The 27125-nt window shown below is 41.9% G+C and overlaps 2 protein-coding genes across 6 annotated transcripts in view; one reads left to right on the forward strand and one right to left on the reverse strand.

Annotated features, from left to right (window-relative positions):
* The window catches only part of LOC140205020 (cytohesin-3-like), a 104239-nt gene extending 90472 nt beyond the window's left edge, over nt 1-13767 (forward strand). For all 4 annotated transcript variants that reach the window (XM_072272090.1, XM_072272093.1, XM_072272092.1 and 1 more), the window contains exons 10-13: nt 1535-1611; nt 4984-5055; nt 7194-7348; nt 9602-13767. In XM_072272090.1, coding sequence (XP_072128191.1) covers nt 1535-1611; nt 4984-5055; nt 7194-7348; nt 9602-9680 — 383 coding nt within the window. In that variant the 3' untranslated portion in view covers nt 9681-13767. The remainder of the gene's footprint in view (nt 1-1534; nt 1612-4983; nt 5056-7193; nt 7349-9601) is intronic.
* A 4450-nt stretch (nt 13768-18217) lies between these two features.
* gga1 (golgi-associated, gamma adaptin ear containing, ARF binding protein 1) overlaps nt 18218-27125 on the reverse strand; it is a 73520-nt gene continuing 64612 nt past the window's right edge. The window contains exons 17-18 of one of the 2 annotated variants that reach the window (XR_011887733.1): nt 25363-25545; nt 18218-18295 (exon numbers count right to left, since the gene is read on the reverse strand). Coding sequence is in view for 1 of the 2 variants with exons in the window: in XM_072272094.1 (XP_072128195.1) it covers nt 25435-25545 (111 nt within the window). In the remaining variant the exon portion in view is untranslated. Of the gene's footprint in view, nt 25546-27125 lie in introns of both variants that reach the window. The other variant, XM_072272094.1, reaches the window with a different exon arrangement.

The following is a 27125-nucleotide window of genomic DNA, read 5'->3' on the forward strand; positions in this document are numbered from 1 at the left end:
ACTATTATTGTTGGTGGGAATAATTTCTGTAGTGGAGGCACAAAAGATGCCAGAAACTGGAATCTGTAGGAACTCAGCAGGTCAGCCAGCAACATGATGGGAAATGGACAGTCGATAACCTGGTCCGAGACCCTTCTTCTGAACAGTCTAGTGCTGCTGTTAATAAGGGTCTTAAACCTTCCCCTCCCCCGCACTGGGCAGAGAAATAATCATGGTTCCCATGAAGCTTTAATGCTTGAACTCAGTCACAGAGTCATCGAGAACGGCACCACAAAAACAGGTCCTTTGGCCCATTGAGTCCTTGTCAAACTGTTGTTCTGCCAAGTCCAGCTGGACCATGCCCCTCCTGTCCACGGACTTATCAAATTTCTCTTCAATGTTGAAGTTGAACCCGCACCCACCACTTCCACTGGCAGCTCATTCCACACCCGCACCACCCTCTGAGTGAAGAAATACCCCCTCAGGTTTCCCTGAAATATTTCGCCTTTCACCCTTCTAGTCACACTCAATCTCAATGGAAAAAGCCGACTTGTATTAATTCCATCTATACCCCTCATAATTTTGTATACCTCTATCAAATTTCCCCTCATTCTCCTACTTTCTAGGGAATAAATCCCTAACCTATTTAATCTTTCCCTATAAATCAGGTCCTCAAGTCCCGGCAAGGTGCCTGTAAATGTTCTCTGTAATCTTTCAATCTTATTTACTTCTTTCCTGCAGGTAAGTGACCAGAAATACACACAATACTCCAAATTAGGCCTCATTAATATCTTATACAGCCTCAACATAACATCCCATCTCCTGGACTCAGTACTTTTGATTTATGAAGGACAATGTGCCAAAAGCTATCTTTATGACCCTGTTTACCTTGAGTCTTACCACGTGCTCATATATTGTTGTTATGTTGATCTTCACAGCAGATGCCAGCATCTTGCTTGCAGAAGGATTAGAAGTCTCGGTAATACTCTGGGATAATGAATACTGAGGATGAGATTTGAATCAATTGCAGGGTTTTAGATTGTCTGGTGTCATGGAGACTGGAGGTCAGGAAAGTGTTGAAATACTTAAGTACAGAGGTAATGAAATAGATAGCCAGGTGTTTCAGCACAGTAGCGAGCAGTTAGCGCATCGCTTTATTGCGCCAGCAACCAGTATTCAATTCCCGCCGCTGACTGTAATTGTTTTTATCATTCTCCCTGTGGCCACGGTTGTTTCCTCCAGGTGCTCTGGTTTCCTCCCACATTCCAAAGAAGGGTTAGTTGGTTAGTTGGTCACATGGTATAATTGGGCAGCATGGGTTCATTGGGTGGAAGGGCCTCTAGTGCACTGATTCTCTAAATTAAAATTAAATTTGAATATAGTAGAACAAGTCTATAATTCTCTTGTGATACATTGTGGTGGATAGGCACTGGCCAATCAGTCTGGCCTTTCTGGCCCTTTTGTTAATGCTGTTGAAGGGTAAAAGTCACCAGTGTGATGGCGCTTCAGGATGTGTCTCTTTTCATGTGTAACCCATTTCCCACTTTCCTTGCAGGTGGACGGGTAAAAACATGGAAGCGCCGGTGGTTCATTTTGACAGACAACTGCCTGTATTACTTTGAGTACACAACTGTAAGTTGTCTCTGGCATATATTTTATTAGATATTTGAGGGGAAGTTTTTTTTCTCTCTCAGAATCAGAATCAGGATTATTATCACTGATATACAATACGTCATGAAATTTGTTGTTGTGCGGCAGCAGTACAGTGCAATTCATAATAAAAACTATAACAAGTTACAATAAGGGATACATGAAGAAATAACGGGAGCAAAAAGAGAGCAATAGTGAGGTTGTGTTCACGGTCCGTTCGTAAATCTGATAGCAGAAGGGGAAAAGCTGTTCCTATAGTGTGCTCCTTTGGGCTCCTGTACCTCCCCTCTGATGGGAGTAATAGGAAGAGGGCATGTCTGGATGGTGAGGGTCTTTAATGATGGACGCTGCCTTCTTGAGACACTCTCTTTTGAAGATGTTCTTGATGGTGGGGAGGTTCGTGCTAGTGCCTCTGATGGAGCTGGTTGTGTCTACAACCCTCTGCAATTTCTTTCCGATCCTGTGCACTTGCCTCGCCCAATGCAGCGGAGTGGTGCTAACCAGACACCAGTTGTAGAAATATTTATTATAACCATATAACAATTACAGCATGGAAACAGGCCATCTTGGTCCTTCTAGTCCGTGCCGAACTCTTACTCTCACATAGTCCCACCAACCTGCACTCAGCCCATAACCCTCCATTCCTTTCCTGTCCATATATCTATCCAATCTAACTTTAAATGACAACATTGAACCTGCCTCAACCACTTCTGCTGGAAGCTCGTTCCACACAGCTACCACTCTCTGAGTAAAGAAGTTCCCCCTCACATTACCCCTAAACCTTTGCCCTTTAACTCTCAACTCATGTCCTCTTGTTTGAAACCCCTACTCTCAATGGAAAAAGCCTATCCACGTCAACGCTATCTATCCCCCTCATAATTTTAAATACCTCTATCAAGTCCCCCCTCAACCTTCTTCGCTGCAAAGAATAAAGACCCAACTTGTTCAACCTTTCTCTGTAACTTAGGAGATGAAACCCAGGCAGCATTCTAGTAAATCTCCTCTGTACTCTCTCAATTTTATTGACATCTTTCCTATAATTTGGTGACCAGAACTGTAGACAATACTCCAAATTTGGCCTTATCAGTGCCTTGTACAATTTCAACATTACATCCCAACTCCTATACTCAATGCTCTGATTAATAAAGGCCAGCATACCAGAAGCTTTCTTCACCACCCTATCCACATGAGATTCCACCTTCAGGGAACTATGCACCATTATTCCTAGATCCCTCTGTTCTACAGCATTCTTCAATGCCCTACCATTTACCATGTATGTCCTATTTTGATTAGTCCCACCAAAATGTAGCACCTCACATTTATCAGCATTAAACTCCATCTGCCATCTTTCAGCCCACTCTTCTAAGTGGTCTAAATCTCTCTGCAAGCTTTGAAAACCTACTTCATTATCCACAATGCCACCTATCTTAGTATCATCTGCATATTTACTAATCCAATTTACCATCCCATCATCCAGATCATTAATATATCATCAACAACTGGACCCAGTACAGATCCCTGAGGCACACCACTATACACCGTCCTCCAATCTGACACACAGGTATCCAACCCTACTCTCTGGCATCTCCCATCCAGCCACTGCTGAATCCATTTCACTACTTCGATATTAATATTAACCCTCCTGACGAAGGGTTCCAGCCTGAAATATTGATTGATCGTTTTCACGGATGCTGCCCGACCTGCTGAGTTCCTCCAGTGTGTTGTGAGTGCCCCTTTCACCCTAAATGCGTGTTATTATCACTGACATATAATATGTCATGAAATAACATATTTTGAATGAATTTTTCAGTGACCCCAATGCGCTTAAAGGGGGAGGGAAACTCACACACACTACAGATTCTTGCTCCAGCTTTTTTTTTTCTGTATTTCACTGTACTGCTGCCATGAAACTTATGTCAGCTCACATCATTGATTATAAAACCTGGCTCTGATTCCGATTCTGAATATCGCCTCCATGATGCCCGAACTTCTTTGAGGCTGCGTTATGGTGTTCCCTGTCCTGTATAGCCTGGCTCATTCAGAGCATATTCAGGGTGAAGTAATATCTGTGAGGTTCTGCCCACATTTTTGTGTGCAACTCCGTGCCAGAATCAGAATTATTATCACCGACATACAGTGAAAATGTGTTAGGCACATAGATAGAGCTAGGCTGCCTCAGACTTTTGCAGTGTCCTGCATTAACTTGATGTATTGCACTGTACTGCTGCTGCAAAAAACCCACAAATTTTGTGACATATGGGAGTGAAGAGGAACCTGATTCTGATATGGGTCTCAATTGTGGACTGAAAGTGGGAAGAGGGCAGGGAGAGGGGAATCATGGTTAGGAAAAGAGGAAAGGAGAGGAGAGGGAGTGGGAAGCACAAGAGACATTCTGTAATGATCAATAAACCAATTGTTAGAAATCAAGTGACCATGCCTGGTGTCTTAGGGCTGGGTGTGTCTGCACCCGTGCCACCTCCTGCCCCTGGCACCCCTCCTCTGCCACCTGTCCCACACCCCTCCCACGGCACTCCACCCTCATCATTCCCAACATCCTTTGCTCCCACCAGATTTACAGAATCTTTCTCCACGTCATGTTGACAAATACAGTACTGTGCAAAAGTCTTAGGCACTCTAGCTAAGACAGTGCCGTATGTCATGAAATTTATTGTTCTCTGTACAGTGCAATACATAAAATAGACTATAATTTATTATAAGAAATATGAACCATATATAAAAGCCACATTTTTAAAAAGTAGTGCATAAAGAGATAAAAAATAGTGAGGTAATATTCATGGGTTCGTTGTCCATTCAGAAATCTGATGGTAGAAAGGGAAAAAGCTGTTCCTAAAAAGTTGAGTGCCTGTCTTCAGGCTTCTGGATCTCCTCCCTAATAATGAGAAAAGGGCACGTCCTGGGTGTGAGAGCCCTTCATGATGAATGCCACCTTTCTGAGGCATGGCCTTCTGAAGATGTCCTCCATGGGGGATGGGGAGGCCAGGGCTACACCACTTTGTCTCTCATGACCCTGATCTGCCAAGGTGCACAAAGTCATCCTTCAAACCCAAGGGTTGCTGAAGAGGAAGATCATGATGATAACTGGGACTGCTTTCCTTCACATCTGTCTTCGGGAACAGTCAGGACTTTGGCTTATTGTCTCAACCAAGAACTGCACAGTATTCCTTTAGTTCCACACTGGTCAGTTGAACTTTAGCACGTGAAAGTTTACAACACAGAACCTTATACAAAGGGTAAAGTGTCACTGATGGAGTCTGCATCAATAGTGGAAGTTTTCAGCCAAATAATATTTCAAGAAAGAGGCACTTATAACAAGGACACTCCTTTCTGTTGCAGGATAAAGAACCCAGAGGAATTATTCCATTAGAAAATTTGTGTGTGAAACCAAGTGAAGATTCTCGAAAATTGGTATGTACTCCACCAGATTCTTATTGAAGATTAGCTTTGCTTGTCACATGTGCTTCAAAAGAGTGAAGTGCATCGTTTATGTGAAAGACCAATACAGACCGTGAATGTGCTGGGGGCAGCCCGCAAGTGTTGCCATGCTTCCAGCACCAACAGATCGTGTCCACAATTTACTAACTCCAACCAGCAAGTTTTTGAAATGTGGGAAGAAACTATAGCACCTGGAGAAAACCCAAACATTCATGGGGAAAATGTACAAGCTCCCTGCAGACGGTGGCAGGAATTGAACCCTGATCACTGGCAATGTAAAGCATTACTCTACGCTGTGCCATCCCTATCAATAACAGAATCAAAAAGTTAAATATATTACAGACACAATATCTCAGAAAATCAGGCAGCATCCATGGGAAGGAATAAACAGTCGATGTTTTGGGCTGAGACCCTTCAGCAGGACTGAAAAGGACGGGGGAAGAAACCAGAATAAGAAAGTCGGGGGGCAGGGGGGTGGAGAAGGGAAGGAGTGCAAACTTGCAAGTGATAGGGGAAACCGGGTGTGTGTTCATCAGGACCTTTAAGTGCTGCCTGACCTGCTGAGTACCTCCAGTATTTTGTGTTTTTTACTCGGGATTTCCAGCATCTGCAGAATTTAATTTTGGTTAAATATATTACTGTGATCAACTAGGGTGAAGCTGCTTCTTTTAAATAGACTCCTGAGAAAAATAAGGACAAAAACAAACTATTTTGTTATCAGGGGTGAAAGAACATGGTAATTTGAGACCTCAGTTCCTATACAGGATGTTTAAAATATAGAGAGGACTGTTGGCAAGTGTCACAGCCCATAAATAAGGGATTCTGCAGATGCTGGTCAGGCAGCATCAGTAGAAGGGAATGAACAGTCAACGTCTCAGGTCAGGTGGACCGGAAAGGAAAGGGGATGAATGTGGGGTGGGGAAGGAGTACAAACTAGAAGCTGAAAGGGGAAGCCAGGTGGTTGGGGGAGAGGGGATGAAGTCGGAAGCTGGGAGGTGATAGATGGAAAGGATAAAAGGCTGAAGAAGGAGGAATCTGATAGGAGAGGAGAGTGGACCATGGGAGAAAGGAAAGGAGGGGAGGCCCCAGGGAGAGGTGACAGACACATGAGAAGAGAGGAGGTAGGAGGGGAGCCGAGTGGAGAATGGAAGAAGAGGGCAGGGAGAGGGGGAGAAATTACCAGAGTTAAAGAAATCGACATTTATTCCATCTGACCTGCAAGAGGATTATTGCCTCACCTGGAAGGACAGTTTGGGGTCCTGAATGGAGGTGAGTAAGGAGATGAATGGGCAAGTGCAGTACTTTTGCTTGCAACACTTCACTTACAAGCCTGTTGGGGTCATCTGCTGTGTCTGGTGCTCCCAAGGCAGCCTCCTCTACATCTGGTCACCAACCATTTTAATTCCAATCCCCGTTCCCATTCCAACATGTCAGTCCACGGCCTCCTCCACTGCTCTGATGAAGTCACTCTCAGGATGAAGGATCAATACCTCACATTCAGCCTGGGTAGCTCCAACCTGATGGAGTGGACATCGATTTCTCTAATGCCCCTGCCCATCCACCTTCCCCCTCACCTGGTCTCACCTATCAGCTGCCAACTTGTACTCCTTCCCCGCCCCTACCTTCTTATTCTGGCTTGTTTGCCCTTCCTTTCCAGTCCTGATGAAGGGTCTCAGCCCAAAATGTCAAATATTTATTCCTTTCATCTCTGTGATTGTCCAGGACACTGACTGACAAATCTGGGAGAAACGTCATTAAGAAAAAAGAACCGAAAGACTTTGGAGAGGCATTGCCATCTGTAAGGAGTTTGTTTGTTCGCCCCATAAGCATATGGATTTCCTCTGGGTGCTCCATTTCCTCAGACAGTCCAAAGATGTATGGGTTTAGGTTTTGTGTACATTGCTCAAGATTTCCAGCATCTCATCTGCAGAACCTCTTGTGCTTATTTCCGTGCCAATAGCAATCCGTTCTGTGCCACTCCTGCTGCACTTTCACCTGTCGAGGGGAGGGTTACCTTGCGAATGATCAGTGTACACAAACATGAGAAATGTGCTGAGATTATTTGTATTCTATCAGTAATATACTGATGACCAACATGCTTTATTTTGCAGAACTGTTTTGATTTGTATTCACCAAACAGTAAGGGTCACACCATAAAGGCCTGTAAAACAGACACAGATGGACGTGTCGTTGAAGGAAATCACCACTTTTACAGAATATCTGCACCTTCGAAGGAAGAAAGAGATGCGTGGATCAAATCAATCAGGTATAACTGAGCCAGATGTTAAAAGAAACACTTGTACTATCAGCTTGCTTGGCAGTAGTCTGTCTGCCTGGACCAGGACTCTTTCCCCAGGTCGTGTGACTATTGAATTCCTGCAGCCACCCAAGTGTCATCACATATTTATTTATTTAGAGATACCGGGTGGAACAGGCCTATATGCCACTTCGAGCCACCCCCCCGCCCCCGATTTAATCTGAGCCTAATCACGAGACAATTTACATCAGTACAGTGCTATAGGTGAATTAGACTATAAATTATGATAAGGAATAGGGTTGATGGAGTCATGAAGAAAGCTTTTAGCACATTGGCTTTCATACTAAACCAAAGTTTTGAGTACAGGAGTTGGGATGTCACATTGAAGTTGTATAAGACATTGGTGAGGCCTAATTTGGAGTATTGTGTGAAGTTTTGGTCACCTACCTACAAGAAAGATGTAAATAATATTGAAAGAATACAGAGAAAATTTACAGGGATATTGCTGGGATTTGAGGATCTGTGTAATAGGGAAAGTCTGAATAGATTAGGATGATATTCCCTAGAGTTTGGGAGACTGAGGGGAGATTTGATAGAGGTATACTAAATTATATGGAGTATAGATAGAGTAAATGCAAGCAGGTGTTTTCCACTGAGGTTGGGTGACACTTGAACTGGAGGTCATGGGTTAAGGGTGAAGGGTGAAATATTTAAGGGGAACCTGGAGGAACTTCTTCACTCAGAGTGTGGAACGAGCTGCCAGTGGAAATGGTTGATGCGGGTTTGGTTTCAACATTTAAGAGAAATTTGGATAAATGCATGCAGTAGATGTGAGAGATATGGAAGGGCATGGTCCGGGTGTAGGTTGATGGGACCATGCAGCATTTGAACTAGATGGGCTGAAGGGCCTGTTACTGTGCTGTATTGTTCTATGACCTTGTTGCTGCCCGCTACTCGGAAGCATCGAAGTTGATACAGCATAACCATGGGAGATCGTCTCAGAAACTTCATTTGCAATCGCAAGACTCTGTTGGACAGTGATAATGTAAATTGCCACAAGCCTGGTATCCTGGTCTGCTGCAGGGACAGTCAACGTAGGAGCTGTGTAGCCTTGGTTGTAGAAAGGACTGGGCCACAAGCCTCGGGCTTGCCTGCTCCCTCAGACCAGGTGAGAGATGCAGAAGAGTTACAGCGTGGTTGAGCTTGGCCGGGCCTAGCCTCTCATGTACGAGGGGTAGAATGATAGGCTGGATTACTTGCGTCTGTACCATCGATTGCCATAGATTGCTCCAGAACTTTATATATATATATATATATATATATATATATATGTTTTTTATTCGAGTGAATATCCTTCTTTGAATTTGTCGCTTGCTTTTTTTTAATGTTTGCTTGCTATTTTTGAATGTTTAGTGCCTTGGCCCCAGAGGAACGCTGTCTCATTCAGCTGTATCTATGTATGGTTTGAATGATAATTAAACTTGATTTGATTCAATGACTCTATGTACCAGGATAGAGTGTGGTAGTTTTGCCTCCTACTGTATGTCTTATGGTCTAAAAAATGTTCAAAAATCTTTTCTAGTTAAAGGGTCCATGCCACTAATGAAGATCTACTGGTTCTGAGTCAGAATCAAGTTTATTATCCCTGAATTGTTGTGAAATTTCAAGGGTCATGGCTCCAAACATCGACTGTTGATTGTTTTCCACAAATGCTGCCTGACCTGCTGAGTTCCTCCAGCACTTTACGTGTGCGTGTGTCATTGTGAAATTTGTTGTTTTGCAGCAGCAGTGCAGTGCAATACTCAAAATATACTATAAATCATAAGAAATATGAAATAAATGTTTAAAAATCAAATTAAATAAGTACATTGCAATACATAAGTTACAAAAAGAATTTTTAAAAAATAGTGCAAGTGAGAGCACTATTGAGATAGTGACAATGGGTTCATGGACCATTCAGAAATCTGATGGCAGAGGGAGAGAAACTGTTCCTAAACATTGAGTGTGTGTCTTCAGGCTCCTGTACCTCCTCTCTAATGGTAACAACGAGAAGATGGCACGTCCTGGGTGCTAGAGGGTCCTTAAAGATGGATGCTATCATTAACTTATGAATAGGTTAGGTAAGATTATGATTTAAAATGTTAAGGATTTTAGCTCCTTGGGTAAATACTTATGAGATACTGAGTCTGATAATGTGATTGTATCTATGATCTTAAAGGAAATGTCATACAAATGAATAATTGCGCTGTTATTATATTTCAGAGCCAGTATTACTCGGGATCCTTTCTACGACATGGTGGCGGCAAGGAAAAGAAAGATAACAAGCAACAAACTGAATTAGAAGGACTTTTGTTCCTTTCCTCTGAACTGCAGCAAGGACAGTGAAATAGCTTTCAGTTCCATGTACATTACACATAACTTTCAGCTATTTCTTCTGTTCCAGTCGTTGGAGTGTGCATACATCCATTTAGGTTGGTGCCTGCACATGATCTTGAACTATTTCCTGCACTCTGGGTATTGGGAAATATACAAGTTCCTCCCTTACCTCGATATTCTGGATTGTGATTCGCAGAGAATTCCATTCTTTTTTTTCCACTCCAACTATTCAGATCAATTTACCAAGCCAGATATTTGGACTACATATGTTAATGAGTCAAGTCATCATTGAAACTCTCAGGATTCGACAATATTTACAGACTCTGAACTGCACTATTGCAAAGTAGAAATTGATAATGCTGTCATTTTTGGCTCCACTGATGTCCTGTGGATTATTTCCTTAGCACTTTATCCTTGTGCATTGTATATTTATTAACATCAATGTCAGATTTCCTAGTCTGCAAATGATCAATATTCAGCTCTTAGTATTTGCTTAAATATAACTAAAGCACATTTCAAAATGTCCAATATAAGAACTAACAGAGATAAATGCAAGTTCTATAGATGCTGGAAATCCAGAGCAACACACACAAAATGTTGGAGGAACTACCTGCTGAGTTGTGTGTGTTACAGTATAGTTGAGATAAATGAGGCTTCTTGATGTGTGCTTCTGCAGTACTAAAGAACATAGCATTTCAACTCACTCTGCGAGGACAAAGAAATTCAAAATCATATGGTTTTTTTTTGTTGAACATACGACTGAGTGACTAATGCTTTGCATTGGGTATTTGGTTGGTTTAAACAACGGCAAGTACTGAAGTGTGTCAAGGATAGAAAACTAATAGCGTTCTCTCCTCTCAGATTCCACCTTCTTCAGTCATTTACCTCTTCCACCAATCACATCCCAGCTCCTTACTTCACCACCCCCTCCCCACCCACCCATCCTCCTCTTCACCTATGACCTTTCAGCTTGAACTCCTCTCCTTCTTCCCACCTTCTTATTTTGGCTTCTGCCCCTTCCTATCCAGTCCTGACGAAGGGCCTCAGCCCGAAATATTGACGATCTACTTCCCTCCATAGGGTTCGGATGACTGCCTGACTTGCTGAGCCTCCAGCATTTTGTGTGTGTTACTCAGTGTATCAGTGTCTAGAGCTTTAAGTTCAGCCACCGTGCTCGGATTCTGGATGGTCAATAATGATGGAGCATTTTTGTGCCTTCCTGTGTTCTGTCTGTCCTAATTGCTTGAAAAGTGCAGTTTCTTGCTGGGCCATTCAGTTGAAGACCTCATTCCTCTGGAGGTATCTGAGATGATAAGAGACATAGATCAAGTGGACAGTCTGAGACATAGTCCCATGGCAGAAATGTCTAATATGAGGGGCGTAATTTTAAGATAGTTGTGGGAAAGTATAGGAGGGGCCATCAGAGATCATTTTTTTTTTTTACAGAGTGGTGGGTGTGTGAAATTGCCAGGGCTAGTGGTAGGAACATTGAAGAAACTCTTAAATTGGCCCATGGACAGAAAAATAGAAGGCGATATGGGAGGGAAGATTAGATTGGTCTTAGTGCGATCACTTGAGTTGAGTATGATGTTCTCCTGAGAGGATATTCCCTTAACGGAGAACTCCTGTGTGTGACTTTGTTTAACACGAGGAGGCTGACATATGGACTGCTACCACATGGTCCTTGATAGATCAGGTTCAGGGTTCAGTGGCACAGAGTGCAAGATGACTGGGGACCCTTCACTGCTGCAGACTTTCTCCACTGCCTTTGTGACATGCCATCATCTTCTGCCAACTTCACTGTTGAGGTCTAGTTTAGATTGCTCTTTGGTCTGGATCCTCCCCCTTGACCTTACCCCCATGGGTGACCCTACCAGGAGCTAAGATCCAGACGGCATGGCTCTCAGAAAACTCCATCATAACTAGGTAGTAATCCTCAGAGGAGATCTTAGATCAAAAGGTCAGCACAATATGGCGGCTGAAGGGACTGTACTTCTATGTCATGCAATGTTGACAACAATGTGGGGAGATAGAAGAAAGAGAGTTGCAACAGGATTCTGTTGCATGGATGACACAATAGCATAGTGGATGCTTTACAGTACAGCATCCCAGGTTCATTTCTCGCCACTGCCTGTAAGGAGTTTGAATGTTCTCCCCATTATCGTGTGGGTTTCCTCTAAAATTTAGACCTTTGTCAGCACAACCAAACTTTCCATAGGCGGTTACTACCTTTATAACTCCCCTTCCTCAGCCGATGATAAATAGCAAACCTTCCATAATCTCCTGGTTGTGAAAGAGGCTGTAAAGTTGTGGATCAAATTCAAAGGTATTTCTGATACTCTTCCTGCTACGGCTGCATTCTATCATCTTCTCCAGATTAGGAGATTGTGGCTGTGTGTATAGACTCAGTGGCCACTTTAATAGGTACACCTGTACATCTATGCAAATATCTAACCAGCCAATCAAGGCAGTAAAACAGTTGGGCATGGAATAGATAGGCTAATGGGCCAGTCTCTGCACTGTACACACCAAATGCTGAAGGGAGTTGACAGGTCAGGCAGCAATGAATAAACAGTCAGCAGTTTGGACCAAGACCCCTTATCAGGACCTATCGACTGTTTATTCCCCTCTATAGAAGCTGCCCGACTTGCTGATCTCATCCAGCATTTTGTGTGTGTTGCTCAAAAAGTTAGGTTCTAGCAATTTTATTGCTAGGCTCTTTGTATTAGCAAAAATGTAAGATAATACCATGTTAGTGACCAAGTATTTTAATTGTTTTATTTTAGTCCTGTAAAATTATAAATTTTAATAATTATAATTAATAACATTTAATTACAGTACTGTAGCCATAAAAAAAACCAACAAATTTCATGACATACGTGCTGCCTGACCTGTTGTTACTAATATGGATCTCTATCATGGACTGAGAGTGGGAAAGGGGCAGACAGAGCGGAATCATGGTTGGGAGAAGAGAAAGGGAGAGGGAAACACCAGAGAGACAATCTATAATGATCAGTAAACCAATTGTTTGGAATTAAGTGACCTGGGCTGTTGTCTTGGGGCTGGGTGTGTCTACACCCGTGCCACACCCCACCCTAACACTCCTTCTCTGCCACCTGTCCCACAGCCCTCCTGCGACACTCCACCCTCACCATTCCCAACATCCTTTGCTCTTGCCAGATTTACATACTTGTTCTCTGCTCCACATTGACAAAAGTCTTGGGCACCCTAACTATATATATGAGCCTAAAACATTTGCACAGTACTGTATTTTAATCCTGATGAAGAGCCTCATTCCCAAACACTGACCATTTAATCCTCTCCATAGATGTTGCCTGACCTGCTGAGATCCTTCAGCATTTGTTTTAATTGCTTCAGTGTACTTTGGGAAGCTCAGTCAAGGGTTTGTATATTACTGCTTCGGTCACTGCTAAGTGACGATGTCATGGGCAATACTAGTCTCAATCCAATGTGGAACTAGGAGCAAAATCCCAGTTAAATACTTGGGCATTGAGCCAAGTTGAAAACTAACTTCATTACTTAAAGGGTTCTACATCTTTGCAGTTCTTTAGCACAAAGGGATACTTTTCCATATTTATTATTCCATATTGATTTATGCTTGCACATGAATGGAACACAGCAAAATTATCAGAGTCAAGGCCAACATTAGTTTGCACAATGCCAGCGAAGGCTCAAACACAAGACTCACTTCAGCCTCAATTCCTTGTATTCCTAGCCAAACAGCTTTTAAGAAAGCCTTAAAAAATGACAAGTTTCAAGAAATTTGAGTATCTTTATTCACATTGATGGGAACAGGTTCAACATCTTGACTGAGAAAGTAATTTTACTTTGTTATGATACTTCTAATTATGAAATATTTAAATTCTTTATGTATTTTGAACACAGATTATTGATGAAACTGATTTTGCAGAAAGCTCTTATTGCTGTAAATAAATTAATAGATTTATATTTTACAAACACAATCCTGGATCTTGAACCTTTGCGTTTTCTGTTATAAACTCAGTGGCCAGATCTGTTCCTTAATATCTAATTAGCTAATCGTCTGGTGCAACTCAATGCATAAATGCATGTAGACACGGTTAAGTGGTTCAGTTATTGTTTAGACCAAACATCAGAATGGGGAAGAAATATGATCTAAGTGACTTTAACCATGAAATGATTGTTGGTGCCAGACAGGGTGGTTTGAGTATCTCAGAAACTGCTGATCTCCTGGGATTTTCACACACAAGTGTCTAGAGTTTACACAAAATGGTACGAAGAATAAAAAACATACAGTGAATGCAGTTCTGCGGGCGAAAAAGCCTTGTTAATGAGAGAGGTCGGAGGAGAATGGCCAGACTGGTTTAAGCTGACAGGAACGTGACAGTAACTCACGTAACTACATGTTACAACGGTGGTGTGCAGGAGAGCATCTCTGAACACACAACACATCAAACCTTGAAGCGGATGGGCTACAGCAGCAAAAAGCCACATACGGTACATTCAGTGGCCACTTTATTAGGTACCCACTGCACTGAGTGTATTTTGATGGTTTTGCTGATGTGTGTGAAACCACTGAAGACAATATTAACCAGAGGCTGGGTTCTTCAGCCCAACTAATAGGACTTGTGGTGAGTGGAATTCTCTTTGGTTCCCTTTTTTCACTTTCATAGATCAAAATCAAGTATCATTAAAGTTTTTACAAATCAATGGAGCAAGCATAAGGTTGCAGTACAAACAATTTCAGAATTTGAGATGAGTTGACGATAAGTATCACTGAATGTACTACTCTATCTAGATTGGATTAAAACATCATAGTCAGTGTATGTGAGCAGAAGGGCCTAATCCCGTGATAAGAGTCAAAGAAAAGTACAGCACAGAAACAGGCCCTTTGGCCCATCTAGTCTTGCTGAACCGTTTACACTTTCTATTCCCACCAACCTGCACCGGTATCATAGCCCACTATACCCCTACCATGCATGCACTTCTCTTAAATATTGAAATCGAGTTTGTGTGCACCACTTGCACTAGCAGCTCATTCCACACTCTCACCACCCTCATGTTCCTCTTAAGCTTTTCACCTTTCATGCTTAACCCATGATCTCTAGTTGTAGTCCTACTCAACCTCATTGGTAAAAACCAGCTTGCATTTACCCCATCTATGCCCCTCATAATCTTGTAAACCTCTATCAAATCTCCTCTCAGTCTTCTACATTCCAAGAAATAAAGTCCCAACCTATTTGATCTTTCCTTATAACTCAGGTCCTCCAGACCCAGAGCATCCTTGTAAATTTTCTCTGTACTCTTTCAATCTTATTGACATCTTTGCTGTAGGTAGGTGACCAACACTGCACATAATGCTCCAAATTAGGCCTCACTAATGTCTTGTAGAACTTCAACTTAACATCCCATTCCCTGTACTCAATACAAACAAGAGAAATTCTGCAGATGCTGGAAATCCAAGCAATGCACACAAAATGCTGGAGGAACTCAGTAGGCCAGGCAGCATCTATGGAAAAGTGTAAACAGTCAACGTTTTGGATCGAGACTCTTCATCAGGACACTGTACTCACTTCTTTGATTTATGAAGGCTGATGTGCCAAAAGCTTTCTTTATGACCCTATCTACCTGTTCCGTCACTTCCAATGAATTATGGACCCGTGTTCCCAGATCCCTTTGTTCCACCACACTCCTCAGTGCCCTACTGTTCGCTGTGCAAGACCTACCCTGGTTGGTCCTACCGAAGTGCAACATCTCGCACTTGTCTGCATTAAATTCCACCTGCCATTTTTCAGCCAGTCCAGATCCCGCTGCAAGCCATGATAGCCTTCTTCACTGTCCACTATGCCCCCAAACTTGGTGTCATCTGCAAATCTGCTGATCCAGTTATCCACATTATCATCCTGATTGTTGATGTAGATGACAAACAACACCAGACCCAGCACCGATCCCCACGGCACTTCACTAGTCACAGGTCTCTAGTCAGAGAGGCAACTATCTACTACCACTCTCTGGCTTCTCCCACAAAGCCAATGTGTAATCCAATTTTCAATCTCATCTTTAAAGCCGAGTGACAGAATCTTCTCAACCAATCTCCCATCTTATTAAATGTCTTGCTCAAGTCCATGTAGACAATATCCACTGCCTTTCCTTCATCAACTTTCCTGGTAACTTTCTAGAAAAACTCTATAGGATTGGTTAGACATGACCTACCATGATGTCTATCCTTAATCAGTCCATGTTTATCCAAATACTCATACATTTGGTCCCTTAGAATACCTCCAATAACTTTCCCACTACTGATGTCAGACTCAGTGGCCTATCATTTCTTGGTTTACTTCTACAGCTTTTCTTAAACAGCAGCTATCTTCCAATCTTCTGGTACCTCACCTGTCATTGAGGATGATTTAAATATCTCTGCTCAGGCACCTGCCATTTCTGCACTTGCCTCCACAGGATCCAAGGGAACACTTTGTGAGGCCCTGGAGATTTATCCAACCTACTTTGCCTCTAGACAGCAAACACCTCCTCCTCTGCAATCTGTACAAGATCCATGAAGCTGATGCCACTTTACTTCACTTCTATAGACTCTGTGACCGTCCCCTAAGTAAATACAGATGCAAAAATCATTTAATATCTCCCCCATCTCTTTTGGCTCCATGCATGGATTACCATTCTGATCTTCCAGACATCCAGAGGACCTATTTTGTCTCTTGGAAACCTTTTGCTTTTAACATATCCAGAATCCCTTAGGATTCTCCTTCACCTTGTCTGCTCGGGCAGCCTCATGCCTTCTTTTAGCCCTTCTGATTTCTCTTGCTTTTCTTGTACTCCATAAACACCTCACTTGCCTTACTTGCCCATACCTGCTATTTCCCCCTTAACCACTGCCTCAATATCTCTTGAAAACCAAGGTTCCCTAATCTGTTTATTTACTGACAGACACATACAAGCTTTCTACTCAAAATTTCACGTTTGGAGGCCTTCCACTTACCAAGCATAGTTTCTCCTGAAGGTTGATTGTTTATTCCTCTCCTGACTTGCTGAGTTTCTCCAACATTTGGAGTGTGTTGCTCAGGATGTCCAGCATCTGCAGAATCTCATTTGTAAAAAATAAAATTACAGGCTGGCACAGGACAAGCTCCTTCTGTGTTCTATAATACTGCATTGAAAAGCTCTCCTGTTACATGGGCAAGGTAAACAGGAGCAAGGTTAGTCCATTCAGCTCCACCACTCAAGGCTGAACTTTTACCTCAGGGTTATTTTCTAGTGCTATCCATATGTCCAGAAATGTTCTGATTTGTGTTTTGAACAAAGAGAATGGGATACAGAATTCCAAAAGGTTCAACACTTTCTGAACACAGAATGGTATAGCATAGCACTACGTCCTTCTGACCAAATGTACTGACCTTAATGCTAATCCAATCTATATAGGGTGGTAGATTGAGTGACATCATTTCTCATCATCTCATCTCTTATTCTGAAACAGTGGCCTTCTATTTCAGCTAAGGAAAACAACTTGCCTGCATCGAGCCCGTAAAGAATTGTTCAGTGTGGTTTGGGGTCTAAAGTTCAAACACGGTCTGTGTGGAGCTGATGTTCTGTAGGGTGAACATAATGAGTCACTTTGTACATCGAATGGTTTGCTCTGAAGCCAATTTACCCTTGTAAAATGGCATTATTTTCTGTTGCTGAGAATGAAGGAAGTTTGTTGAAGAGATAGCCAGTAGCGTGCCAACCTCCTGTGGGTTCACTAGCAGGCTCCAGTCAATTTTTAGCACTTAGAAGACACAATGTTTCATGATGAGACTTTTTGACAACTCAGTTCCCCTTTCCACAGATGTTGTCTCCAGAGTGTTTCTAACTATTTCTGCTTTTATTTGAGATATTTCATTTAACTGTGTACAATCTAGATCAGCTAGATGGAGTAATCAAATGGTATTGAAACATTTGGGCCAGAATAAAATACAAATTTCTCTTTGAGTGGGAACAATAAGTGAGAAATAGAAGGTGGTGCATCTCAGGTGTCAATGTGAGCATCCTCCCAACAAGCACCAGTTATATTCTTATCTTATTTAGAGATACAGTGCAGAACAGGCCCTTCAGGTCCAACGAGCTACGCTGCTGAGCCACCCAACTGGTAACCCTACACCAACCACAGAACAATTTATAATGACCAAAATTAACCAGTATTTCTGGACCATGGGAGAAAACTGGAGTGCCTGGAGGAAACCCATATGTTCACAGTGAGAATATACAAACTCCTTACAGAAGGCGCTGGAACGGAACTCCAAAACACCTCTATCTGTAATAGTGTTACACTAACTGTTATGCTACCGCTAAAGTCCTTCAATCTTGATTCAATAGTGGTACTGAGAATACAGAAGCTTTTCACATCTGAGTTCACATCCCCTTTAGAAATGCCTCTTTCCTGTATTTTAAGATTCACATTACAATGAACTGGGCTCCCAGACCCTTTAAGTACAATAAAAAAAATATAAATAAGACTGACTTTGAGCAATTTATTGAAAAATATACATAAAGAACGGCAGGCCCAGAGCACATCACTGCGACTCAATCCTGAAAAGAAAACATAATTTCCCATAAATACATCTTTGCTCTAATGTACATAATTCTGAAAGACCATATAAATATATACACAAGTTAGTTCTACAGACCCCAAGCAAGGGATTAGTGGAACAAGTGGATGTGCAACATTAAAAAGGAATCAGCATATCTGCAGTCAAACTAAAAGCATTTTCACTTTCTGAGGCAGACCCTACACAACCTGGGTAAGTCCTGCACTTTGAAAGTATTGGATATGTCTCTCTACTGGAAAGAAAGGCATCGCTTGGTTACAAACCAGACAGATTAATTCTCTCCCGGTTGATGATCATTATTACAATTAAATTTGTATCTTCAGTGCATTCCAAGGCATTAACCTTAAAGGATTCTATGAGCATCTGTGGGTCAAGAATCTATTCCTATCAGAGGTCCAAAGGTCCAAAAAAAAAAAGAGGAAAAACAGTGAAGAATGGTGTTTGTAGGATCTCAGGTTAACACCAATGTGCAACGCACAACATGATATGTCTTAGGGACTGGTTAAATTATCTTCACAATGGTTCAGATAGAGCACTACAGCACAGAACAGGTCCTGTTCAGCCCATCCAGTGTACCAAACTGTTATTCTACCTAGTCCCATCGACCTGCTCCTGGACCATAGCACTCCATACTCCTCAAGATGGAAAGTTATTTTGCTGGTGTTTTGTTAAAAGCCACTGAACAGGAACCTTTCTTTTTCATCTAGAGTTCATTTGGTTGCAATTCCTTGCATATTATTTGAGTACACATCACCTGATAAATAATGTATAACCCATTTAGTGCATATTGGATTTTGAACAAAGAAAGGCTGTGGTCGGAGGGATCCTAGACATTGGTGAATTCAGTGACAGGGGTAAAAAGGTTACTATAGCCCAGATGCCACCTCTTAGTGAGAACATTGCTGCAGAGACTTCACGAGAACTAATAGCTGGCAGTAAAGGCATCCGTTAATCTTGCGAGACCATGGATCTGCACCTGGAAAGTCTTCACTCTCCAGGGTGCAGGCCTGGGCAAGGTTGTATGGAAGACCAGCAGTTGCCCATGCTGCAAGTCTCCCCTCTCCACGACACCAATGTTGTCCAAGGGAAGGGCAGTAGGACCCATACAGCTTGGCACCAGTGCTGTCACAGAGCAATGTGTGATTAAGTGCCTTGCTCAAGGACACAACATGTTCGCTCGGCTGGGGCTCGAACTCACGACCTTCAGGTCGTTAGTCCAATGTCTTAACCACTTGGCCATGTGCCCACACTAATAGCTGGTAACAAACAACATATGGCCTGGAGACTGGTCCAACAGGGCATATACACATTGGGAGATAACCTAAGGCGTGTCCCTACATGGAGTCCCTGCTTGTGCAAGTCAGGAGCTAGAAGGATTCATATCACATTTTTTTCAGCTGCTCAGCACTCAAGTTGGCTAATGGTAGCTATAACTGGAGAAGTAGGCCTGAATTCCTTCTACTTCTGGCTCACATTGAACTGATGGCCTCTCCTGGATTCAGTGGATGGATCACTTCCACGTTTCTACACTCTTCCCTGGGGTTTAAATGGTATCAAGACCTATGGACAATAATGGTGGAACAACTTGCCATAGTCCTACTCTGCTCATTGTGACTCAGGCACAGTCCAACTTAGTGTCTTCAGAGAGTCAGTGTGATAATTAAATTTACATTGCAGTCTACTCAGTATGGAGGGAATTCCCACCCTTTGGGTAACATATACAAAGAAATTCACACATATGAAATTGATGCTTCCCCCAATTTCATTGCAGACTAGTCCAGACACAATGTAGATGGATTTCTCATGAATTCTCCACAGACCAATGGTAGCGAATGACTAGCTTCAGGCAGGCAGGTTGCCAAGAAAATAAAAATTATACTAGGCTTTAATTGCTTAGCACATGGCTCTTGTGCGTACACGTAAGAGTCCTTAAATTGCTTGCTGGGCCATGCAGAAAGCAAGCTTAAAGGCAGCTGTTGGATTTGATTAATATATCTCAGCCCTGTACACAGTCACTTGGCTAACGTCGTAAATACAGTCATCAGGTCTCTAATGCTTTGAAACTTATTGTGCTACAGTGTAAATGGGGCTTGAAACACTGGGCCAGAGCATGTTTCCATTTTAGGAATGCCCCATGGGAACACAATTATTTAAGATTAAGAGACCGTGCAAATGCTGGAAATGAAAAGTAACACACACAAAATGCTGGAGGGACTCAGCATTTATGAAATAAACAGACCGCCTTTTGGGCCGAAACTCTTCATCAGGACTGGTGAATTCCTCCAGACCTGCCGAGTTCCTCCAGCATTTTGTGTTTGTTACACATTTACTTATGCAGGTGCATGTAGCTTCTGGGAGTCTCATGTTTCACTTAACAGTGACTGCTTTTCATACAATGCACAGACACACACTCCAGTTTTCCACCTTGTAAAACATGGGCACTTATTCATGATACAATCCATGTACATATGACGTTAGCAGAACAAGGGCTTCACTCGGGAAATGTAAGCCAAGCTGCTGGTAGCACCTTGCCATCTTGGGCTGGTCTACTGGTTAACTTACTGTCTGCTCACTAAAGATTAGTACATGATAACTTTCCTAATGCTGCCTGCGTGGACCATCACACACTCAAACATCTGATAATCTAGTACAGTGTAGTGTATTGTTTTTCCGAATCTGCCTCACGACATACTTGGCTCAATTTGATGACCGAGAATGGTACAATTACAGAAGGGAAGAGTTCAGAAACATAAAAATAGCTCTTGCTCTTCATGTGCTATTGAACTATTGAAATAAGTTTAAAAAATATGCTCATATGAAATTGCTTTTTCAGCATTTACTGTTTTAATCTACTCCAGACTTTATTTTGTTTCCCTTGATATTGTAAGAACAAGCCTCAAAGATGTGCTGCGATCTTCAATTTCTGATCAAAGTAATTGTGCAAATTCCTCTGTCAATAATTGTATTTTAAAAATGATAAATTAATCTTGGTTAAATATTACCATGGACACTGGCATACTGTTGCTCAAAGTTTGCAGTTGTAGTAACAACCAACAGTACCTACATGACTCTCAAATATGTAATGAACTCTAGCGTTCTAAATTAAGCTATCAAATTATTTTGGAAATTAAACAGGACCCCAGCTAATGGCTGCGTTTAAACTCAAAAAGACATTTGTTTCTCATACATTCTGCACAAAAAGCCTCACCTATATCCTCACTGTTATGCCTTTTCTATTTTTGGGTATTTACAGTACAGTTTGTCAGTATGAGTGTCATGATCCAGTCTTGATAAAGCTGTACACTGTCCCCACCACACGATCTACTGATATTAACATTTATTTTCAATTCTACAGGTGAAATGTTGTCGTTTTTACTTCCGCAGGTCGTGACCAAACCTCTGTGCAGCTCCAACTATGTTTTGTTTTGCACCTTAACCTATCACTGGCCCACCAATAGATAATCTGAGCTTTGTACACAGGATGGCGGGACTGTGTAGTTCACACCTGACTTCACAATGCAAAGAACCATTGTATGATTTTGCTGGTTCTCTGGAAATTCTTCTCAACAGGTTAAATGCTCAAGAAACAAGTCCAATGAAACAGTTTTCTGTCTTTTGAAGGCTGAGCTAATTTCATCAATGGATATTGGAAGGGGTGAAACAGATCACTTTTATGACAAAAATTCCTGGTGATGCAAAGGAAGGCTTTCTGTAGCCTTATTTCATTATTGTCTACTCAAAACAGTGGTGTAATTCTTTCGCTACACTAAAAAGGGTTAAAGTAACTCAAACGTGAAACACAGGCAATTCCCAAAATGAGGCACTTGCAACATATTTTCAGTCTTGTAATGTGAAGAAATGTGGCAGTTAACAAGATCTCACAAATTTTCATGAGGCAACCTGGATAATCTATTTAGCTGACAGTGAATGATTAAAAATAACATAAAATGTACAGAGGAGAGATTGCTTATTTAAAAAGAGTTGTCAGATAACTGAAATTAAGCAAACTGGAATTAAGAACCAGAAGTCAAATTTTTCATGTCTGAAAAAGCTGCATGATAACTGGACACACTACAATTTAACAGTGATCATTATTCCAGTCTCCAGCAAAAACAAATGTGACTGATTATAATTAAAAGCATGAAGAGGTGAAAGCTTAGACTTTGTGCATAACAATATTTTGCTTAATGACAAAGAAAATGATAAACACAAGAGATTCTGCTGATGCTGGAAATCCAGAATAATATGCACAAGATGCTGGAGGAACTCAGCAAGTCAGACAGTATCTATGGAGAAGAACGAAAAGTTGACATTTTGGACCTTTCCTATGAAGGGTCTCAGCTTGAAATGTCAACTCTTCATTCCTCTCCATAGATGCTGCCTGATCTGCTGAGTTCCTCCAGCATTCTGTGTGTGACGCAAAGAAGCTTTTCTTGGCCATCCAGTAATCAAACAGTAAATACAGGCAAAATACACAAAATACTGAAGGAGCTCAGCAGGCCAGGCAGCATCTATGGAAAAGAGTAACCAGTCAACGTTTTAGGCCGAGACCCTTCATCAGGACTGGAAAAAAAAATGATGAGAAGTCAGGGTAAGAAGGTGGGGGCGGGGAAGGGCAGGAAGAAGTAAAGGTAGTAGCTAATAGGTGAAACTGGGAGAGGGCGAAGGGTGATGTAGACAGATGAGAAGTCAATTGATGAAGAGATAAAGGGGAATCTGTCAGGAGAGGACAGAAGGCCACGGAAGAAAGGGCATGGGGCCAAACACTTGAGGGAGATCCCTCTCTCAACTTATCTCCTTACCTACCCATCACCACCCTCTGGTTTTCCTCCCTCTTCCCTTTCTTCCATGGCTTCTGTCCTCTCCTATCAGATTCCTCCTTCTCCAGCCCTTTATTCTTTCACCAATCGACTTCCTAGCTTCAGCCCTCTCCATCTCCTGGTTTCACCCATCACTGACTACCTTGTGCTTCTTCCTCTTCTCCCCCATTCTTCTTGCTGTAACTTCTCATCTTTTTTCTCCAGTCCTGATGAAAGGTCTCAGCCCGAAACGTCAGCTGTTTACTTTTTTCCATAGATGCTGCCTGGCCTACAGAGTTCCTCCAGCATTTTGTGAATGTTACTAGGATTTCCAGCATTTGCAGGTTTTCTCTTGTAATAAGAGATCAATAAAGTATGACTATGAATATGACTATGACTATAAATACAGGCACCAAGTAAAATTTAAGGAACATTAAAAAAGTAAGGCATGTCACTAATCAGGTTTTAAAGGTTCAACCTTTCCTCATTTATCACAATTTTGCACATCAGAGGTACAGAATCAGCATTTCATTTTTCACTGACAACTCCTGTTCTACAGGAACTTATATAAAAGGTAAGGTTGATAAGAAAACTGGTTCCAAATTTAAGTACCCTTAAATGAGAAAGTAGCAGTTACTTCAGATTCATGGCATATGCCTGAATCCAGTATACAGTACAAAGACAGGGATATATACAGCAACTGAGGATAACCTGCTTATAGATGAAAGCAGCATTTTCAGTCTCTAACCCCTATAATTCTGTTTTACCATGTTCCATGAATCCACTCCAGTAAAGTGAAAGCACTTAGTGTTTGCATCTCAGGGTGGTAAATCAGGACCAAGGTTACATTATTTAGCTGAGCCACTTTTACATTGGAAAGGTAGAACAGAAGGGGAAAAAGGCACGCTTCACAGTATCATTACTTTTGCCCGAATAAGTCAAAAGTTCTGCAAGAGAGAAAAAAGCTGGAACTGACAAGCTGACAACACCAAATGCTTGCCACCTCAAATGCAGTGAAATGGTTCCATGTACCTTCTAGATCAGAATTGGCAATGTTAATGTGACCACAGTTTGCATGCTACTGAATCTTCAGAGGCTGGACCATTTGTACCTACATAAGCAGAAGAGCTTGAGCTGATATTCACAGAACACCCTCAGTGTAAATGACAAATATCTACAGTGTGGGTGTGAACATATTAAACTCCTTCAGGTAACTAAATCAGAGTTGTAATTAAATATCTACATATTGTGCGGCTGAACCTGCACTATCAGTAAGGAAACTGGAATTGTAAGATCGGGTTAGAGATATTGCAATCCAAACATTTCTTGGGAATGGGTACATACCAGTAATTCATATATCCACACTATGCATATCAAACATATAAGATTCTTAAAACAAAAACAAACAAATTACCTCAAGAAAGAAAATCTTGATTCTGTATCTGTGCGAGATGAAAAACCATTATCTCACCATTTTGATCGAGGTCTAACTTCACAAAAGGGGCTTGCTGGGTTTTATCTAACCTCTCCTCTGCCATCTAGATTTACCCCAATGCCCAAGCTTCATCAACAAACTTTGATAGTGGAGCACAAGTCCTGACCCTGAATTTACTCAATATCAGGGATGCACTAAATCATAAACAAGAGAATCTGCAGATACTGGAAATCCACAGCAGTGCACACAAAATGCTGAGGAAACTCAGCAAGTCAGGCAGCATCTATACAGAAGGTGAAGCCCTGTTTATTTCTCTCCATAGGTGCTGCCTGATCTGCTGGGTTTCCTCAACATGCTGTGTTGCTGCTCAGGGATACATTTTCCAGGACCAGCCAACAGATTACACACCAGTGGAAAGCTCTGATGCCTGATTTGAACCCTTCAGCTGTGTTCTAGCCTCGACTTGGGACTTGGGTATTTAGCTTGCAGACAGAATAAACTTCGGAAGAGAGTGGACAACAGCTGGCAAATGGCTCAGGAAAAAGTAGACATTGAAACATTAGAATAAAACTTTAACAATTTTATCACATACTGAATAAAGTTATATAGAATCCTCGTGACATCACCATTGCACACAGGGAGGGGACTATATTGACATATCTAGTTAACAACAGGGAATCATAAAGTTCTGTTCAGTAGCAGAACTGAGGTCTCACTCCAGACCATTTTGTTGTTTCGTAAGATCTGCCTTAGAAATCAGAAATTGACTGCTTCAGAAATTATCTTTAAACTATTGTCGCCCCTTTCATTCACCCTAATAGTAAAATGTTGGTGGTCTCCAAATGACAGAGCAGCAGTACTGTGTAGTGTTGCTTTGTGTCCATGTTAGAGGTTCCCCCAGGACTCTGGAGGTGGGAACTGATCCACGTCTCCCATTTCATTGAAGGTTTGGTTGCCCAATGTAAACGTGAGCTTGTATCGTAATCGGACTTTCTCCTGTAAAGAACGAAGCCACACTTTAGGGAACTTCTAAATGTAACATTGCATTCAATAGACTCTCACTCTTAATGAAGGACAATGCAGCAATATTAGTCCGTGTAGAGTCAAAATGACTGAAAGAGATGAGCATGGGTTCAGGCCTACATCACTAATAACAGCTTTGTTGCTATCATAAAACACTAATCTGCCAGGAAACTTAACATGTTTGGAAATTGTATTCATGTACTTCAGTGGAAAGCTTAAATGGTGAAGATGTAGTGGCCTGAGATAAGTTGTACGAAGTGGAACAGTCCATGTTCCAAGCCTACACTAGTAATGCTACCCAGCTTTTCCTCCACTACATTGATGCTGCTTCCTGCACCCATGCTGAGCTCATTAATTTTATCAACCCTGCTTCCATCTTCCACCCTGCCCTCAAATTTGCTTAGTCCATCTCTGTCAGGTCATTGAGTTTTTTCGATCCCTCTGTTTCCATCTTTGTAGACAGGCTATTCACTTACAAACCTACTGACTCTCACAGCTATCTTGACTATATCTCTTCTCATCTTACCACTTGTACAAATGCTATTCCCTTTTCTCAGCTCCCATGCTTTCACTGCTCAAGAAAAAACTTCCCTACTCTAGAACATCTGAGATGTCCTCTTTTTTTCAAAGAACAAGGTTTCTCTTCCACCATCAGCAATGCTGCCCTCACCCACATCTCCTCTCCATTTCCCACACAATTGCCCTCACCCCATCTTACTGCCATAACAAGGATAGAGTTCCCATTGTGCTTAGCCACAATCCCATGAGCCTCCATATCCTATCACTGAGTGTAACTTTCCCTACCCTCTCCTCTCTGGTTAGTTTTGGGATTGCTCTCTGCGCAACTCCCTTGTCCACTCACATCCCACTCTCTGATCTCCTTCCTGGCACTTATCCCTGCAGGTGTGACAAGTGACCTCCTCCCTCACCACCATTCAGGGCCACAAGAAGTCCTCCCAGATGAGGTGACACTTCACCTGTGGGGCTGATGAGATCATCTATTAGATCTGTTGTTTCCGGCTTTCTCTACATCAGTGATACTGATGCACATTGGGGTACCATCTGTCGAGTACCTTTGCTGTGTCTGCAAAAGGCAGGTCCTCCTGATGGCTACCCACTCAATTGAAATTCCTATCCCCATTCCGATGAAATAAGTTGGGAGGTGAATGGTGGAATAAGTAGAAGGCTGAAGAAGGCAACATCTGTTAGGAGAGGAGAGTGGACCATGGGAGGAGGGAAATCTGCTATTTTAGTTCCCTCACACAGACAGCTTGGACAGAAAATACTGTAAATATTAACAGTAATTGATAAAATCTAATATTTCGATACATACACCAATTCATTAGACTCATTACTTTAACCTTCAAGTAGCTACTGCGTATTTTGCTCGACAGTCTGCATCTTTATAACTTTGCTTGCAATTTATTCCGATTTATCAGAATTTTACTGCCACAACTGAACAAACCATAAGAAAAAAGAACAGAATTAGGCTACTCGGCCCAATGAGTCTGCTCTGCCATTCAATCATGTCTGACTTATTATCCCTCTCAACC

Source organism: Mobula birostris, chromosome 11, assembly GCF_030028105.1.
Source record: "Mobula birostris isolate sMobBir1 chromosome 11, sMobBir1.hap1, whole genome shotgun sequence".
Classification (NCBI taxonomy): domain Eukaryota; kingdom Metazoa; phylum Chordata; class Chondrichthyes; order Myliobatiformes; family Myliobatidae; genus Mobula; species Mobula birostris.